This window comes from Saccopteryx leptura, chromosome 4, assembly GCF_036850995.1.
Source record: "Saccopteryx leptura isolate mSacLep1 chromosome 4, mSacLep1_pri_phased_curated, whole genome shotgun sequence".
NCBI lineage: Eukaryota > Metazoa > Chordata > Mammalia > Chiroptera > Emballonuridae > Saccopteryx > Saccopteryx leptura.
Window position 1 is genome coordinate 170455959 of NC_089506.1, and position 14330 is coordinate 170470288.

General features: G+C 52.6%; 1 protein-coding gene across 3 annotated transcripts in view; it reads right to left on the bottom strand.

The window, feature by feature from the left end:
* The window catches only part of MCC (MCC regulator of WNT signaling pathway), a 521764-nt gene that overhangs the window by 39984 nt on the left and 467450 nt on the right, over positions 1-14330 (bottom strand). For all 3 annotated transcript variants that reach the window (XM_066382027.1, XM_066382028.1, XM_066382029.1), the window contains one exon: positions 4675-4909. In XM_066382027.1, the coding sequence (XP_066238124.1) occupies positions 4675-4909 (235 nt within the window). The remainder of the gene's footprint in view (positions 1-4674; positions 4910-14330) is intronic.

Genomic DNA, 14330 nt, shown 5'->3' on the forward strand with positions numbered 1-14330 from the left:
GGTCCCAAAAGACCCAAACACAGAACCACCACGTGGGGACATCTACCACCCAGAACCATAGGGCCCATGGAAGACACAGCCTCACTGTAGATAAACTGGTGCAAACGGTCTCCCCCAAATACAAAGAGGAAAATAGAAATGATTCATGTAGAGGCAGAATCAGCATCTACGAGACCTGGAAATAATAAGTGCAAAATGAGAAAATAAATATTCAAAACACAGATAAAGAAAGAGGAGTCGCAATAAAAGAATAGGATATTTAAAAAAGAAGAATGGATTCAAAAAGGAACCAAGTCAGTCACTGGAAATGAAAAGGTGGTTACTAAAGATCATATGCAAGAGGTAAAATAACCCAGAAAACATGAGTTTTTCAGCAGCTGTAGTCTAGAACAAAATGGTGAAATCCAACATAATCTTCTGCAAGTGCATTTGGTACGGGTGAGTGTGAATCTTCGAGCACACTGCTAGGTGTCACAGGGAAGGGTGATGACTCTGATGTATGCCTTCAAAACACGCACAGGAAGGGACCAGTGAGCCAAGCCAGAGCACGAGTAATGGCCGCTCTTGGATCATGATATAATGAGTTATTTCTCTCCAAGCTTTTTATAGTTTCTACTCGTTTAGAAAATTTATATGATGTGTCCACCTTTTATTTTCAAGCAGCATAGGGAGTATTAGTGCTTTCATTCCACCAAACACTTTCTTGGCTAGAATAACACTGAATTTATTGCACAAAATATTGACTTGAACATATAAAAAGAAATCGTTGGCCCTGGCCAGGTACCTCAGTTGATTAGAGCATCATCCTTAAAAACCAAGGTTGTGGGTTTGATCCCTGGTCAGGACACATATAAAAATCAACCAATGGCCCTGGCCGGTTTGCTCAGTGGTAGAGCATCAGCCTAGCATGTGGAAGTTCTGGGTTTGATTCCCAGCCAGGGCACACAGGAGAAGCGCCCACCTGCTTCTCCACCCCTCCCCTTCTCCTTTCTCTCTGTCTCTCTCTTCCCCTCCCTCAGCCAAGGCTCCATTGAAGCAAAGTTGGCCTGGGCACTGAGGATGGCTCTGTGGCCTCTGCCCCAGGCATTACAATGGCTCCTGTTGCAGTAGAGCAACACACCAGATGGGCAGAGCATCGCCCCCTAGTGGGCATTCTGGGTGGATCTTGGTCGGGCGCATGCGGGAGTCTGTCTCTCTGTCTCCCCGTTTCTCACTTCAGAAAAATAGACACACACACACACACACACACACACACATCAACCAATGAACGCATGAATAAGTGGAACAACAAATTAATGTTTCTCACTCTCTCTAAAATCAATTAATTTAAAAAAAAGGTTAAAAATGAAAAGGCTTTTTAGTCTCTGACTAAAGGAAACACGGTTAAAGTTTAAAATGAGCAGTGGAAGTGCAGCCTTACAGCTCATGCCACAGGGCACGAAGCCCCACACAGGGGGCGCCCGATGAGGCTAACACGGTGCTGGTGCTGTGGTTATGGACCCAATGCTGGGCTCCCGGGCAATGCGGGGAGATCGGCCGCACTGCGGGAGGTTCCCCAGAGGGCACAGAAGTCTGAGCCGAGTGGGTGGGACCCAGATAAGCCAGCTTGGAAACACGGTGTGATTCCTGTATCCGTTTCCACTGGCCAAGGTCTTCCCAGGCTTCACCGAGACTCACGCCTGAGCACCACTGAGGGCGGTGAAATGCTTGCTGAGCACGTCACCCTGAGTGACCGCTGCTGACGGCTCCTCTCTCCTCTACGAAGGTGGGGTGACCAGCAGCGGGCCTGCTCTTTCTTCTGAGGAGTGCTGGTGCCAACAGGAGAGTCCAGTTACAGATTAACTCGGCACCACTGAGATCCACACTGGCCGGACAACCAGTCTCAGGTTCTCAGACTGACCGGGACTGGGCTTCAGCCCGAGAGCCCTCCCTCAGGTCTCAACACCTGGAAGCCAGGGACCCCGCAAAATCCAAGGCCCTGAAAGTCAGGCCTTTGCACACAGGAGGGTGGAGTTTGGAAAGGAGGTTAGGGAACGGGGCTCCGCTCCAGCTTCCCAGTCAGCAGCCTGGCAGCAGAGTCCTGTGCGGGCCTGAGAGTAGGCGGCAGAGTCCTGTGCGGGCCCGGGCCTGCAGGAGCCAGGGCCTGAGAGCAGGCGGCAGAGTCCCGTGCGGGCCTGAGAGCGGGCGGCAGAGTCCCGTGCGGGCCTGAGAGCGGGCGGCAGAGTCCTGTGCGGGCCCGGGCCTGCAGGAGCCAGGGCCTGAGAGCAGGCGGCAGAGTCCCGTGCGGGCCTGAGAGCAGGCAGCAGAGTCCTGTGCGGGCCCGGGCCTGCAGGAGCCAGGGCCTGAGAGCAGGCGGCAGAGTCCCGTGCGGGCCCGGGCCTGCAGGAGCCAGGGCCTGAGAGCGGCAGGAGCCACGGGCCCGAGAGCAGGCGGCAGAGTCCCATGCGGGCCCGGGCCTGCAGGAGCCACGGGCCTGAGAGCCGGCAGCAGAGTCCCGTGCGGGCCCGGGCCTGCAGGAGCCAGGTCCCGAGAGCAGGCGGCAGAGTCCCGTGCGGGCCCGGGCCTGCAGGAGCCAGGTCCCGAGAGCAGGCGGCAGAGTCCCGTGCGGGCCCGGGCCTGCAGGAGCCAGGTCCCGAGAGCAGGCGGCAGAGTCCCGTGCGGGCCCGGGCCTGCAGGAGCCAGGTCCCGAGAGCAGGCGGCAGAGTCCCGTGCGGGCCCGGGCCTGCAGGAGCCAGGGCCTGAGAGCGGGCGGCAGAGTCCCGTGCGGGCCCAGGCCTGCAGGAGCCAGGTCCCGAGAGCAGGCGGCAGAGTCCCGTGCGGGCCCGGGCCTGCAGGAGCCAGGGCCTGAGAGCGGACGGCAGAGTCCCGTGCGGGCCCGGGCCTGCAGGAGCCAGGGCCCGAGAGCAGGCAGCAGAGTCCTGTGCGGGCCCAGGCCTGCAGGAGCCAGGGCCTGAGAGCAGGCAGCACACGAGCAGCCCCTGGTGGGCGGCTGTCCCATTCCCAGTCACTGGATACAGACAGCACCACTCTGATGTGAGCTTCCCAGGGTCTCATGGACCCCACAGGTTAAGGGCACAGGCCTCCACAGACCACCCTTACTCCAGACGCCAGCCACAGTCTTGGGGTGAGGGGGGCCCAGGCCACTTGTGCTTCTCACCAACCACCTATGACTATGGGGTTCCCGCAATCCTCTCAGGATCCATAGCGTACTAGAACGACTTGCAGGACTCAGGAAAGCACTATCCTTAGGATTATAATTTTATTGTAAAAGGTGCATACAGGATATGCCTGGAAGGCAGACCTTCGGCGCCCTCTCCCATGGAGTCAGGGCGGGTCACTCTCGTGGCTCATCGATGTGCTCACCAGCCAGGCAGCTTCTCTCAGCTCTGGTGTACAGGGTTTTTATTTTATCAATCATGACACGATTGATTAAACCACTGGCCACACAATGGAATTCGATCTCCATTCTCCCCTCCCTGGAGGTCAAGGGGCTGAAAGTGTTGACTCTCACACATGCTGTCTGGGACCTACCAAGTCACCCCATTAGCATAACAAAGACCCTTCTGTCACTCAGGAAATTCCAAGGGTCTTTGAAACTCTGAGTCAGGAACTAGGAACAAATATTAGATAGATTCCTTATCATACACAGCTGTCTTCTGAGAAAGCATGGAGCAGGTGAAGGCCTAGTGCTTGGCACCCTGGCCAGAAATGAGCCAAGTGTGTCCTGATGAAGGGTGGCTGTTTAACCACATCCCAGCGGGGGCACCAGTTTTCTAAGAAAGCACCCCCTGCTTCAGGCAACTCAGCTAGCTGGGGAAACACCCAGGGTCTCATCAGGAAACACTAACCCGAACAGCACACAAACCTGCACACTCGCCGGAGGGCGTTCCGACCTGACAGCGTCCGTGCAGCCCCCAAGGGACAGGGTGTCAGACAGCCAGGCTCTCCTGAGTTCTGCACCTACGCACCTGGCTCCACCTGCTCTCCCTGGCCGCACGTCAACACCAGAATCAACCCGAGAAGTACGTGTAAGCTCCTGGAAACGGGGTTCTTCACAGCGGACAGAGGCTGCCCCAGCCTCTGGTCTGAGGGGGCTTCTCTTGCAGAAGGAGGCGTCCCCAGGTGGGGCACCCTGGGCACTCTCAAAAGTTCAACTCTCTCTTCCAGGAACATGCCAGCCCAAGTGGCCTCCTGACACATTAGGGCTGTTCTTATTTTTTCTTTTTCAAAAATTTTTTTTCATTGATTAGAGAGAAAGGAGGGAAGGGAGGAGGTAGGGGAAAAGAGGGAGTGAGGGAAGAGGAGGTGGGGAGGGTGAGGAGGGGAGGAGAGATGGGGAGGGAGGGGAGGTGGGGAGGGAGGGGAGGTGGGGAGATAGAGAAAGAAGGATCAACTTGTTGTTTCACTTAGTTGTTTCACTGGTTGCTTCCCATATGTGCCCTGACCAGGGATCGAACGTGTGACCTCGAGATTCTGTGACCACAGTCTATCCAGTGAGCCACCTGACTAGGGTCAGTACTGCCCTTGTCTACAAATGCGGCTCTGGCTTTCCTCTGAGGAGAGGCGACTGAGCACGAATGGGGCGGACCTGTGTACAGGGGCCCTGTTGTCTTCCTGCCAATGACAGTGGAGTAAATGGAAACAGGTTCTCAAACAGGCCCGCCCCAGGGATACCTTCATGGCCATCAGCTCCTGCATCAGCACAGCATTTTCAAGGTCCAGCCGCTGGCTGTCTCCCCGGGGCTTGACGTCGTAGCTGAGGGGGTCGATGTGGATGCTCTCCAGCTCCAGCATGGTCAGCTTGACGGCGGCCCTGTCGTTCTTGAGCTGCTGGATGTAATCCTTCAGCCTCTGCTCGTCCTCTTTCGTGAACTCCGTGTCGCAGCTGCTGGCGGTGGAGCTGGTGGTGCTGAGCAGACAAAGAAACCCATCTCGTTTCCCAGTCAGAGCTAACAGGTGCTGTTCCCCCACTCTCTTTCACACCCATCTCTCCAACAGCATTTAGGTGGCAGTCCGAAAAAAGAAAAGCATTTTTCATGGCATAGTAAACTGATACCACCCTTTAGGACATAAACATAAAGAATGACAGAAATATTAACACAACAGTGTGGACCCCAGGAGTGAATTCTAAGAAAAAAATTCCAGAGAAGCAACAAGATACACACGTACAAAGATGTTCCATGGAATACAGGGTTTAGTGAATTACAGTACAGGGCAAAAGAAGGGAAATTAAGTGGCCATCAGAGTAGTAATAATTATGACAATGGTGGAGATATTTTAAGTGAGGAAATAGGATAAAAAATCATGCATGAGTCATAAAAATAGGTCATATGTAGACAGGACTTTGAAAAAGGGATGCGTTAAGGGAACAAAACAAGTTAAAAAACAAAGTGTCTACGGCATGCTCTATAGCCCGTGTGTGCATATACACGCTCACACGTGCACACACGTGTCTCTGGCTGTAGACAGCAGTCCCTTTGGGGCGAGAGCCCACACCAGCAGGAGTGAAGGGGGAGGCTGTGTACCATGAGAACCATAGTGTGCTTTTGCTGCCATAACAACGGAGACAGCAGGGTGCTCCCCGGCCTCTCCTAAACCACGACTGAGTATAAAGTCCCCCACAGGGACTCAGACTGGTCCACGGGGCCCTTGGCCACCCACACTGAGTAGGGTACCAGAAATAAGGCTCAGTCCATCAACATGGTGGCCCATGAGTGTTTCTGGGGGACCCTGGCCATAAAAGGGTGAGCGCTACAAGAAAACGAAGGCTATGGCTCTCAAGAGCATTCTGGGCTTTCCCAGCAGTGGGCAGGCAGCTCCGTGGCTCAGGACAGTGCTTGTGCCTGTGAGGCCAGCAGGGACCTCTTGCAGTTTCTGTGGACTGACACCGAACCTGGCTATGCTTGACACAGCTCTCCTAGAACTGCTTCGGAATGACGGCAGAGAAACAAGCAGACGCACACTGAACTCTCATCAAACAGGCCAGCCTGGCATTATCATCTCTGTCATTACAGATTTGGAAGCTGAGGCTCAGAGACGTTAAATGGTTTGTCTGGTCAAGAGGCTGAAAACTGGTGCAACTGGACCCAGGCCACAGCTTTCTCATTCCACAGAGCTGTCTTCCCAAGATGCCCATCACTACAAGCTGTGCCAGGAGCGAGGGGTGGCAGCCGCAGGTGGCTGGCTGCCCTGAGCCAGCCTGCCCTCCTCGACCACATTGGAATAGGTATGACGAGGCCCCAACGCAGTAGATGTACTCTCCTCGTAATCTAGGTGTAACCAAGCGCCATTCCAAGCTGGTCGTGCATGTGAGGAAGAGAGTATCTTACGGCTTGGGGTGTTCTTCAAGTCAGAAAACTTCCTACTAGGACAGGAAGCTCACAGACACCAGAAATTCTCGGGGGCTAGGGTGCCCAGTGCTTGGCCAAGCACCTATCTTAGATCCTGCTATGAAGGTTGTGCGTGGATGTGACCACCATTTAAATCAGAAGGCCTTAAGTAAAGCAGACTAGCCTTCATCTTGTGGGTAGGACTCATCCAATTAGTTGAAATCCTTAATAGAAAAGACAGAGATCTCCAAAGAAAGAAATGCTGCCTCCAGCCAGTCTCCAGACTCAAGACCGCAATATCGGCACGTCCTGGACCTCCAGCCTGCCTGCCTGCCCTGCGGATTCAGGACTTGCCAGCCCCTATCCTTACACGAGCCAGTTCCTTATAATCAATGGGTCCCTCTCTCCATCCGCATATGCACATTCACACCCCCCTAGTGGTCCCATTGCCCTGGAGAACCCACTGCAGAGGCACTACCTTTACCTGCGACCCAGCACCGCACACACCTGGTAGCTGTGGAGGGGGCAGGCCTCAGCTCTCTGTGCCCATTTCCTCATCTACAAAACGAAGGTGACCACAGCCCATGCTCCCTAAGGTTGTGGGAAGAATTGAGTGTTGAGAATAGTGCCCAGCACACAGCCAGCAGTCAGTAAGTGTACCTATTACCAATTTCTCTACGGAACACCGGAGCACCCACTACAGGGCACTCTTCCAGCCCAGGGAACCCTCTGCCCCCGCGGGAGTCGTGCTTTAGTGGGGAGACAGCACGGGAAATACACGGGACATCAGACAGTGAGACAGGCCAGGGAGGAGGGGGCGGTGACAGGGAATGCAAAAGAAGATGGGTTAATCTTCGGAACGGAGCGGCAGGGAAGGCCTGCCTGAGGAAGTCCCGTTGAGCAGACCGAAAGGAGGCAGGAAAGGGAGACACGTGGACCCTTGGAGGAGGAGTGATCCAGGCAGAGGACTCGGCAGCCGCGAGGCCCGCGGTGGCCAGCCTGGCCCGCAGGAGGGTGATCGACTGCAGCGGTCAGCAGGGAGAGGGAGGAGGGGAGCTGGCTGGAGGGCGGTGTGCAGGGAGGGCCCAGGGCCACTGCCAGGCGACGTAGGGCTTTGTAACTTCTTCTCTGGCAGGATGAGCCCTGCTCTGCAACGGGACTGCCCTGGCTGCTGGCCAGAGCACTGCACTGAGACGAGGAGACCGGGGCTGCTGCAGCCACCTCGGGGAGAGATGCCGAGAGCTGGGCAGGCAGGGAGACGGGTACAATTACTAATGTCATGGCTGTGTTTTCTCAAGCTCCGTTTAAAAAGAATAAGGGAGAAGAAGCAACAGCCTCCAGTTGTAACACTTCAAGTGCAGTTTCATAGAAAAATGAGGCTGCTTTAAGAGAAGCATGAAAGAATGAACAGTATTCCCAGCAGAGGGCGCCAGGGAGCCCAGCGGGTGTCTGAAGATGGTCCCCGTCTAATAAGGGGGTCTCACTGAAGGGGGAAACCAGGGTCCCTCCCTCAGTATCTCAGCAGTCTGCAATCAAGACCTTAAGGCCTGCCTGCCAACAGATAAATGGTAGGAAAAACCACGTAGGACACCACACATCGCCCACATCGACACAGAGGGACAGCACTTAATGTTCCACAGACAAATGAGCAAACAAAGGAAAGCAAACCGAGTGGCGGCACTGTTCACAGAGCATCCCCCGGGGCCGAGTGTGAGAGGTGCTCACCAGGACCGCCGAGTGTGAGAGGTGCTCACCAGGACCGCTGTGCTGGGACAGCGAGGCCCTGGAGAATACCAACGCTGCCCTTCCAGCGAGCGCAGAGGAGGCTTCGGGGATGGCATCCACCCCGCAGAGCTGGGACTCAGGACCAGAAGTGCCTTTTCCATCCCCAGTTCTTCCTTTCGTTACAAATTATTTTGAAAAATGTTAAATATACAGAAAAACAGAATGCCTGACACCCGTGTACTTACTATCCAAGTCACCTTTTTGTCGTATTTTCTTCAGACTACTTATTAAGAAACAAAACTTGAAGCACCCTCTTTCTCTGAGTACACTTAAATTTCTAAAATTCAAAGAGCACTAGAAGCTAGAGTTCTCTATTCCGCAGGCACTGGAGTGACAGTATTTTGTTCGGCTTTCCACTTAGCAGGACGGGTCTACCCCAGCGGTTGTCAGAGAGCAGCCACTGGGCTGGACAGAGCAGCGCGACCCAGGAACTTGGTAGGAATTCACATTCCCAGGCCCCCCTGCAAGACCTGCAGGCACTGGGAACTCCCAAGTGGGGCCTAGTGAACTGTATTTTAACGCACCCTCCCAGTGACTGTAAGGCACAGCCAGGTTTGAGAACAACCGGTCTACCCAAAGGACAAGTGGGCATTGCACTGTGGCTGGTGAGGGCATGGAGCCCTGCCCAATTCTCAGGGAGAGGCCCCTACGCTCTTGGGAGCATGCACCAGCCAGTGATCTCGATCAGGTCTCCAACATCAGACAGACCCGAGGAAATACACTTCCACCAACCACCATACCTAGCTTTATGGCCCGGAGTGACTCTCCCAAGCTTTCTGGGCTGCGGTAGAGTGGGGATCCTCACAGGTCCCCTGTCACCAGATTGTGGAAAGGAGACAATGGGCCCTGATGCAGGCAGATTTCTGTCACAGAGCAGTTGTTCTAGGGAAGGAGGAACAGCGGTGTTCCAAAGGCCCCTCAGCACCCAGCGCTACACGAGGAGCTCCTGCTAGCAATGCCAGACACCTGCCAGGTCATCCAGAAAATCTGTCTGAGGGAGAAGCAAGGCAGCCAGTGCTTGACCTCATTAGAGAAACCGCCTCGAACCACCTGGGAGACACGAAGGTGGGTGGGCAGAGGCTGGCAGGCTCGGGGGCGTCCTGGACTCCACTAGGGCCTGGGGCTCGATCCCCCGGCCAGGTGGAGAGGGCTTTTCTTTTGTTTCGCCATGTCTGCTAAGGGTACAGTGTTCAGAAAGGAAGAAAATGAGAAAAGAACAAAAGAGCTTCTTGCAAAGATCCTACCCTGTGAGGCTCAGAGCTTTAAAATGCTTTTACCAGGGGAAAGTTTAATTTCAAGATAAGGACCACAGCCCCGCAGCCCCGGCTCCCCTCTCCCTCTCAGGACACCCGGCGGGGAGCAGACCAGGCGAGGTTAATTACCACTCTGCTTTGTGCCCTAATGTTCCACTGCGGAATATGATTATGACGAGGCAGGAGGGGAAGCACTGGCCTTTGCTGGCCTCCCGCAGACAAAGACGCTGCCAGTCTCCTGGGGGCTTGCTGCTGGCACTGGGCGAGGGTTAAGTCATCCATTAACTCTCCTGCTTGGAATGCTGGATGATCTCAGTTGTCAAGAGTGAATGAATCACTTTGCGGGGTGGGAGGCCGCACACATTCTCTGAGGGGAACTGTGGAAAGGCTGCAGATGGAGACAGCCCAGCCCGCCCTGGATGGTGGAGGAGCACGTTGTTTTGTGTTTTCTTCTGGTTTTGTGAGGAGCTGGGCCAGGGCCCATGGGGGTGTCCCATCTGTGGTGTTCTACTTAGCGCCCCTCATGCTGGCTGTGCTCTGTGGATCTCTGGGCGTACCGGACCTGTGTGGCCTGCAGCCGGGGAAGCACGCACTGGCCAGGCCTGGCACGCCCCACCCTTCCGCCTGCCCTGGCCACCGTGGGGCATGGACACAGGTGGATCCAAACCACCACTGATTTCAATTAACCCCCACCTGCCCCTCCCAACCATGTCCCATCCTTATACTCAAGACAACTCCTCATCCTGCTTTTTAGAAGAAAAACCCATTTTTCTTGAGTTTCTTCATCTTGTCTTGGCAAAAAGCTAGAAGGGCATTTCTCTGCCTTGAAAACCAGAGACAAATTTTTCCTGAAGTTTTTTATCATTTTACCTGGCCCAGGTGAGCTCTTATTGTATCCAGGGGCTGTTTTCAGAAGGGAAGTGACATGAAACTGGCCTTCTGTTTTGCTGAACACTTCAAATGAAGGGGGTTGGCCCAGGTGACACTTGGCCAAGTCATTCCTAAGTGGCTTCAGTACAAGCAGAAGGCTGGACGTTGTCAATTGCCTGCTTCATTAGCGTTGTGCTGGGATTATCCTCCCATTCTCTCCCTCTCTCTCTGTTTTAATGCCAATTCTTTGTCACAAAGGACTAACAGCCACTAAATACAATTCAAACTTCTGAGGTCTTTAATGCTCTTGAATGGTTATCAGAATTCTTTAGAAAGAGGAGTGGGGGTTAAATGAAGGAAAATGATGGAACAAAATACAGGTGTGGAAAAACCTGCTGCCAGGTGACCCAAGTCCTCAAAAACTGCCTGGTGCCAGAGAGCTCCACAGGGCCTGGCTGACAGTGGGAGTCCAAATGAGACACGGAGACACAGGGGAGACAGAGCCGACATTTCTGCAGCCGTTTGTAAAGATGCCATTAAGCAAAGACCCTCTTCCTGGTTTGGTCTCTCGTAACATACCGGAGTGGACAGACTGCACTTGGCTGGCAGCTGCGCTGCTTAAGGATGTCCCTGGCGTTAGGAAGATTAAGTGTTATAAATGATTTTCAACATCACTAATAATTAGGAGATGTAAATGAAAACACTAAAGGCATTGTTTTGCTACAGGTTGCCAAACTGAAAAAACATCTAGCTCTAGTGTTAGCAACGGCATGGAGGGACAGGCCTCTCAGACACCGGCCACAGAGCACTTGGATAGTGCACAGAGGGCTAGATGACATTTGAAACACCCATCTTCTTTTTTTTTAATTCAGTGAGAGTAGGGGAGGCAGACAGACAGACTCCCACATGCACCCCTATTGGGATCCACCTGGCAAGCCCACTATGGGGCGATGCTCTGCCTTTCTGAAGTGTTGCTCCATTGCTCAGCAACCAAGCTTTTCTTACCACCTGAGGCAGAGGCCATGGAGCCATCCTCAGTGCCCCGGGCCAACTGGCTCCAATTGAGCCATGGCTGCAGGAGGGGAAGAGAGAGAAAAAAGAAGAGAGGGGGAGGGGTGGAGAAGCAGACGGGTGCTTCTCCTGTGTGCCCTGAGTGCAAATTGAACCCAGGACATCCACATGCCAGGTCAATGCTTTACCACTGAGCCAACTGGCCAAGGCCCAAAACATCCACCATTTTTGAGCCTGCCCATTCTGCTTAGAATTGGTCCCATAGAAATTGCACTGGTGGGGCAGGTAGAAGGACAATTTGGGATACGTCCGAGTGTGCACGGTCCTGGCTCCCTGGAAGTGACCAGGGCTCACCACAAGGCTGAAATCCCCATTCTCACACAGCTCACCATGGTCCCCACCTGATGGGAGGGCAGAAGGGACCTATTCTAGTCTCTGTGAGGGCAGAACTGCCAGGGCTTATTCCGTCTTGGATACTTGCCCTTTTGTAGATTGAGATCAATGATTGTGTTTCCACTGAATGAACTGAAACTGTGATGCTTGATAAAAAGGGTGGATTTGATTAAGAATTCCTATTTCTAACAACTTAGTCCATTTACCTCTCCATTGCGATAATGTTGCTAAAGCCACCCAGCCCATCAACATTACTAGTTACTTTGTCCATTACAATTACACTTCTGGATGAGGCTGTGGCTGTATTTTTCAAGAGTGAGACAGCAGTGAGCATTCCTGGGCTCCTGGCAACAGTCAACTACTGGGCTAGCTGCCATTTTTTATTCTCCTTGCTGGTCTCTACTCTTCTCCTTTCCAAAACCTGACTCTCTTGCCATCAGGAGCTGTCCATGTGCTGCCAGAAAGGCCTTCCTTTCCTGAGACCCTGAGGAGCAGGTGACCAATGCTCTGATTAGAATTCTTTTTTTTTTTTTTAGAGAGGAGAGGGAGAGACAGAGAGAGAGAGACAGAGAGAGAGAAGGGGGGGGGAGGAGCTGGAAGCATCAACTCCCATATGTGCCTTGATCAGGAAAGCCCAGGGTTTCGAACCGGTGACCTCAGCATTTCCAGGTCGATGCTTTATCCACTGCGCCACCACAGGTCAGGCCTGATTAGAATTCTTTATACCAGTTGCTTATAGTGGGGGAGCCACATGAAGCTCCAACTCAGAAAGCTCCTTTTCTTTCTTTCCTTCCTTCCCTCCCTCCCTCCCTCCCTCCCTTCCTACCTTCCCTCCCTCCCTCCCTTCTTTCTTTCTCTCCCTCCCTCTCTCCCTCCCTTTCCCTTCTCTCTCTCTCTTTCTTTCTTTTCTTTCTTTCTTCCATAAATGTGACATGGGAGAATGTCTAAATGGAATAGCAAGATTTACAAACGAAATTATTATAGTTATGAGCGGTTGGTGGTTTCTGAGCCCATGTTTAGCATAGAGCAGTCTAGTTGTGTCATGACCTCAGAACGTGAGTGCACACAAAGGCCCTCTGTGTGGTTCCTTTTTGTCCACTCTGAGCTGCTCTGACAAGCGTGAGGGGGTGAAAGGAATTTTAAAGGGAGAATGGAGTGAAATCGAAGCGCAAGTCCTCTGTACTTGGATGGGAAGACCCATTTGAGACTGAAATTAGTTCAAGGGCCATACTTTAGCGTGGTTGTCCTTGAAACGGAGACTAGGTGCTGAACTGATCTCAACCTGCAGAACTAGATCACCTAAAACTACGTGCCTCGAAATAAAGGCTCATCGATTGTAGATGTTGAAGTATATGTAACAAAACTTCAGAACCAGGATTTTCTCTAAATGAATGGTGAGAATTACAACTCCTGACTGATTCCAAATTTGCCTCTAGTTTGGATTAAAACAAAATTATTTGGGGGGTTGGGGAGGTGTGAGCAAAAATCTGTCACATTCCTCTTATAAACTACTGAGACAGCACACACTTCCTGTCGCAATTCTTACGCTCGTTAATTCAACAGCACAAGATCACTGACAAAACGAGAATGGCATTCTAGTCTACATGAACATGGAAATTATAGATTACACACATCTGGAAATGTCATTAAGAAGAGCATCTGCTTTCTGTGTTTAGTCAGAAGAATCCGGTTTTAAGAAAAAAAATTATAATCTGTGCTTCACTGAATAAGACAATTGTTGCTGGAGACAAAGTCAGTCCCTTGTGGGCACCTGGCCAAGTGCGCTATTGGGAACGTCCTCTTCCCTGAGGCACCAGGGCCAGGACAGGTAAATGGATGCACTTAGGCAGATGGCTGTGTCCTGCAGGGGAGAGATGGAGACACTTTGCTTTCAGGTATCAAGTAGCATCAGTATTTCTCCTTCAGCTCTTGAGAGGCAACCTCTCCTTACGTGTTGAGTCACTTGATCTGCAAGTAGACACTGTGTTTTAATGTCATGAGATTCAACCTAGTAGAGTGGACACAATAACATGCTTGGTGCTGAAGTCCTGGTTCGAGTCCCGATTTCCCTCTGACCTAATCGGCCACAGGACCTTATTTAGGCAGGTCACTTATACATCCTTAAGCCAAAGTTTTTTACCTGTGCAAAGGGGGGTAAGTTACTCTTCCTGTCTTTAAGATTTGGTTATCACATAAGAATTTCTTACAAAGTCCTTCCTAGACTGGGGACTGGTCTATAAAGGGAAAGCATTCATGTTCTTAGGGTTTCTCTGGCAAGAAAGGAGAAGATCACCAGCAAAGGTTCCATTCCAAAGTTTCATCGACCCCCTCCCATCCAAAAGAATCCAAAAGTTCCTGAAAATTATGCTCAGCAGGTCTTCACTGCGTTCCTCCTGATCTTTTTCAAGTCCTCACTTCAGTTTCCTAGATTAACAGACTTGAACTCAGGCTCATGAGTGTGTTAAGCACATGCTGTGAGTGTGGCTTCACTATGGACGAAAGCAACGAGACGGAGGAGGCTACTAGTCCTGAGAAGAGCACACAGAGGGCAGAGCACATGAGGGCAGAGCACACAGAGGGCAGAGCACACAGAGGGCAGAGCACACAGAGGGCAGAGCACACAGAGGCAGAGCACACAGAGGGCAGAGCACACAGAGGGCAGAGCACACAGAGGGCAGAGCACACAGAG